Source organism: Vigna radiata, chromosome 8 (genome assembly GCF_000741045.1).
Source record: "Vigna radiata var. radiata cultivar VC1973A chromosome 8, Vradiata_ver6, whole genome shotgun sequence".
Lineage (NCBI taxonomy): Eukaryota > Viridiplantae > Streptophyta > Magnoliopsida > Fabales > Fabaceae > Vigna > Vigna radiata.
Window position 1 is genome coordinate 28526473 of NC_028358.1, and position 5634 is coordinate 28532106.

Below are 5634 nucleotides of genomic sequence, written 5' to 3' on the forward strand. Positions count from 1 at the left end.
TGGGTAAATAGGTAGACTTGATGTCGTGATCGCCTAAACACCTCCTAATCATCAAACAGATGACTTAGGAGCAAAACACTTAGAGAGATATGAGAGGAAGCAAAGAGAAAAAGTTCTAGAGAGATATAGTGTGTTTTAAGTAATGAGACGAGTTTAGAAAATTTTATTTATGTTATGGAATTATTTTATAATAAAGTACTCGATCTCATTATTTTAATATACCTACTAACTTTAATACTCTACTTTCTAGGTTTTTAGAGTTCTATTCTACTAAAACGGAATATTTTAATAGGTGATTATTTTAAATAAATTAAGTAATAATTTAAATTGATTAAATTCTTTTAAATGGAAATGTTGTAAAATATAAGATTGTCTGCAAACTTCTGATGTGTGAAGCATTTATGATCAGACTATTATTAAATGGGCTTGAGCTTGTAGCATGTGGTCTATTTGAAGGGTGTTGCTCCCTCTACCTCCCCAAGTGTTTCTCCACCTTTCCATTATTTTTATTTATTTCATAAATATTTTACATCTTTTCATTATTTTCTTTTATTCCAAAAATACCCTACACCTCTCCATTATCCTTAACTATCTTTCTCTTTCTCTCCAATTAATGGAACATTTACTTTAAAAGTTATTAATATGGATTTTCTTTAAAAAGTATTATATGTAAAGTCACCTTTACAAGGTATTTTTTCTTTTAAAAATAAGTCTATGATTGATAATTTTGAAAATAAATTGAACCCATTCACTTAAAACAATAAAGGATTATTCAGAAGAATTTAATTTTCCATATTTTCTCCAAATTTATTCGTTTTCCCATATATATATATATATATATATATATATATATATATATATATATATATATATATATATATATATATATATATATATCATCTTATTTTTCCTTCTTCTTTATTTTATTTTTATCACCCCCTCCCATGGTATCTTTATGTTCACGAAGTGAGCTGTAGGGGAACCGTTTAAAAGCGGTTCAGAGTCCAATAAAAGAACCCATCACTGAACAGATAAAAGATAAGGCACGAGATGAAGTGATAAGAAAGTGAAAAACAGAGAAAAGCCATGGAAGGAAAGTTATCACGTGCAGCAAAGAAAATTGTACCTTCGTCCATTCAAGGACTCTCCCATCTTGCTCAGCGATGCAACGCCATAAACCTCGCCGAGGGCTTTCCCGACTTCTCCGCCCCTCCCCACATAAAAAACGCCGCCATTTCTGCCATCAACTCCGACTTCAACCAGTACAGGTTTCTTCACTTCACACTTCACACAGCATCAAACAACTACTACCATAACATAGCTTCCTTGCGTAACTTCTGCATGTCTTCATTTTTGCATCTATTGATGAAACTAAACTAGGAACGTCCAAGGTGTATGCGACTACTTGGCCAAGATGATGAAGGAGAGAAACGGTTTAGACATCGACCCTCTTACGGACGTAGCTATTTGCTGCGGTCAAAGCGAGGCCTTTGCGGCTGCAATCTTTGCAAGTGTGTTCTGTTTTGTCGTTCTTGTAGCATTGTTAGTTAAGTTCAGAAACTTTAAGGTTATGAGTTGGTTATCATTAACATGGTATGTTGAATGTTGTGTTTCAAACAGTAATTGACCCGGGTGACGAGGTCATACTATTCGACCCTTCCTATGAATCATATGAAGGATGTGTTGCCATGGCCGGGGGAGTACCTGTAAGTTTGCTATCTTCTACCTTATTTAAGTCTGTATCATATAATTCTTATGATTTATGAACAATGATTAGTAATATAGCTTTCTTTCTTTGGGTGTTGTGTCCATTTCTCTGCGTACAATGCATGTTCAAGTGATTCAATGATCCCGCAGAAATTTAAACAAGGAAAGAGAAAGGACACAGATGATGAAGTGTAAAATTAGGGAATTCTCTTTTCTTCAATGATGAAGAATACAATGTTTTATGCAGAGCATCACCTTCTAGATAACAAGCACAATCTAGTTTAGACCAACACAACTAACCCTTTCTCTTAGCAAGTTCAGCATGTATAATATCTTCGGAGATGTGTTATTGATACTACATTTTTTTATTTATTTTTTGTCTTTTATTTGTGTAATGGTCCCTTGTTTTTGTAAACTTAATTGGACAGATTCACGTGCCACTTGATCCACCTCAATGGACACTGGATTCAAGCAAATTACTCGGATCATTCAGTGAGAGAACTAAAGTCGTAGTACTGAACAGGTTACAAATTTCACAAATTCATAATTGCCTCAACTTTAGATACACTTAATCCCTATCTTGGGAAGCCTCATTACTCAGATTAGCTCCCTTGATATTCTTCAATTCAACTAATAGAATACCGATTGAGTGAATTTTTTAAAGTAAAGATGTGAATAAGAAATGCTGTTTCGATCAATTTACGGTTGAAGCTTGTAATCATTTTAAATTTTGCATGTTACAAATGATTCATTTTGTGTATTTCGATGTCAAGGATTGCCAAGTTTACGCTTTTGATACGCCGAATTTTGCGGAGGCAATGCCAACCCTTGAAAAGTTTGCTTGGTTTTGCTTGTTATTCCTTTTTTTTTTCTGCAGTTCAAAATTTCTCTTTTTAAGGCTTATTAGAAAGGGTTAAAGCATTGAGGAGTTGGTTGTTTTCCTTTCATCATTTTGAATGGTTGCAGCGACTGTGATAATGACACACTAGAAGGTTTTTTTTTTTTTTTTTTTTTGGTTAAGCATGAAAATGTTCGTAAAAAATGTTCCGTTTTATGATATGAAGAAGTACAAAATGCTGACAGAAAACTTAAACAGCCCTCACAATCCTACTGGCAAAGTTTTCACAATAGGGGAACTCGAGATTATAGCTGGAGAATGCTGCAGCAGGAATTGCCTGGCTATAACAGATGAAGTATGTACTCCTTTACTTTGTACGCATGGAAATTCAATTATGGATTTAACCATGATATCTATGGAATGAATTAAATGAATTAGGCAGGCTAAACTACCTCATCATAGTATACTTCTTTTTCTATATTAAATGAATTAGGCAGGCCAAACTATCTCATCATAGTATACTTCTTTTTCTATATTAATTGATTTGTCTTGGAAAAATAATCACTTATCTGCTTTTAACTCGGACCATGGTACTTCTCTGCATGTTTTATATATGCATAAGCACAGGAATCACTGAGAATTTAAAATATGCAAGAGTAGAACATTTGTCCTGTAGTTGAATAATGTATGTTTTGTCTTCTGTTGGATTTTTATGTAGGTATATGAACACATAACGTATGACAATCTAAAACATATATCCCTTGTGTCATTTCCTGGAATGCAAGAGCGGACTATATTAACATCTTCTTTGTCCAAATCATTCAGTGTGACAGGTAAAAGCTCAAAGCTGCATTAACCAAACTACGCTGGAAGTATTATAGCTTTATCATTATTTCAGTGAAGAACTAACTCACTGTTGATGTTTATCAGGTTGGAGGATTGGATGGGCAATTGCACCAACTTTTCTTGCGTCTGCTATAAAAAATATTCACGTTAGACTTACAGATTGTGCCCCAGCACCTTTTCAGGAAGCTGCGTTGAGTGCTTTGAGAAGTCCTCCTGAGTACTTTGAATCACTCCGTAGTGTAAGAGACCAAAGTACATTTGATGGCGTTAATCACTCCCCTCATAACAAAATGCTATATTTCTTAATTGGATTTTTTCTGGTGGTATTTTTAATCTGTGCAGGATTATCAATCAAAAAGAGACTATATCGTAAATTTTCTAGCAGGAGTAGGTTTCAAGATTGAGTTTATACCTCAGGGCTCCTTCTTTTTATTTGCTGAGCTTCCTGACAATTGTCCACTTTCAGATGTATGTGCACTCTTTACTCCATTTAAGTTGGGATTTTCCTGCAATAAACAAGTTCATTGTTCTATTTTTTCCTAACATAAATGTCTTGTTGTTCACAGGTAGAATTTGTTGAGAAACTAATACTAGAAGCTGGGGTAGTGGCCGTTCCAGGACGAGGATTTTTTCATGCAAACTTATCATCAGATGAAATTTCTAACTTACCCTATTCCTATCAGAAGAGATACATCAGGTTTGCATTCTGCAAAAGCGATACGACTTTAACTCTGGCGGCAGAAAAACTGGGTAAGCTTTTGGATGCTAAAGGGCATCTTGTGCTACATTAAATTGGAGAAAGAATAATGTAACGGCAGGAACAAACAACTATGATTGAGGATGGTCGAATTAAGATTTGAGCAAAACAACTGCCAAGTTTGCTAAACTTGTATTTGTCTCATTGTTCCAAAGTTGAAAGATATTACAGAGTGTACTTGGTGTTAAGATATGCTAAATATTCTATTAAAGGGTATTAGGCAATCAAATATTGTGTTAGTTATAATTTAGATATTATTTTAATTTGTGCAGATTTGTACACCTGTCATTCCTTTAATAGATGAAGAATTACAGGATCCTTATATTATGGTATCAAGAGCCAAACACTAATATCCTCTACAATATAAGAATCAGTGTTTTTTTTCATTGAATATTTCTGATGGCTTCTTTTGATGACAATCAATCGGAGAAACATAATTCTGGAACTTCTGCTGTTTCCAAGAGTTATATTTCTACTGCTGCCGGATTTGTGACCAAGTCAGGTCTATCTAATTATGCTCTTAATCTTTCTGTTGTTACTAAGGGTAGTGATTGGATAATTGATTCAGGTGCTACTGATCATATGACTTGTGATCCTCATATATTTACTAGTTTTTCCTCTAATTGTTCTAAAAGTGTTATTATTAATGTCAATGGGGTCTCATCTCCTATTGAAGGTATAGGTACTATATCCCTCTCACCCTCCTTATCAATTCTTGATGTTTTATTTGTTCCAACATTAAACTGTAATCTTATCTCCGTCAGCAAGTTAACCAAATCACATTCTTGTGTTGCCTTGTTTTACCCAACCCATTGTCTTTTTCAGAACATCCATTCCAAGGAGAAGATTGCCAGTGGTAGAGAGAGTGAAGGACTGTATTATCTGGAAAATGTCTCACGACAAAACCATAAAAGAGGATTGACTTGTCTTGCGAATGATCACATACAAGATAAAAACAATAAAGAAATTTGGTTGTGGCATAAACGATTGGGACATCCCTCATTTGGTTATTTAAAAAAATTATTTCCATCACTATTTCATAAATGCAATATTTCTGATTTTTTTTTGTGAAACTTGTGTTTTGGCAAAAAATCATCGTGTTGTGTTTCCTTTAAGCAATAACAAAACTGATTTTCCTTTTTCATTAATTCATACAGATGTTTGGGGCCCTGCCCCGCAATCTACACATAATGGAAAAAAATGGTTTATNAGTTTTATTGATGATTGTACTCGAGTAACCTGGGTATATTTGCTTAAACATAAAAGTGATGTGTATGATGTGCTTCGTTCATTCTATCATGTGATTGTTACACAATTTAACACATCTATTAAGGTTATTCGATCAGACAATGGAGGGAAATATTTTAAGACTGAATTAATAGAGTTCATGAACTCTAAAGGCATCTTGCATCAAACTACATGTCCTTATTCACCACAACAAAATGGAGTGGCTGAGAGGAAAAATAGACATATATTAGAGGTGACT

General features: G+C 34.0%; 1 protein-coding gene across 1 annotated transcript; it reads left to right on the forward strand.

Moving 5' to 3' along the window:
- The first annotated feature begins 990 nt into the window (after window positions 1–990).
- On the forward strand, window positions 991–4534 carry LOC106769886 (probable N-succinyldiaminopimelate aminotransferase DapC). Its single transcript, XM_014655678.2, has 9 exons — window positions 991–1268; window positions 1381–1511; window positions 1621–1706; window positions 2136–2230; window positions 2804–2900; window positions 3264–3378; window positions 3476–3630; window positions 3734–3859; window positions 3958–4534. The coding sequence occupies exons 1-9, from the start codon at window positions 1087–1089 to the stop codon at window positions 4180–4182; spliced, it is 1212 nt and encodes a 403-aa protein (XP_014511164.1). The 5' UTR covers window positions 991–1086; the 3' UTR covers window positions 4183–4534.
- The last annotated feature ends 1100 nt before the right edge of the window (window positions 4535–5634 follow it).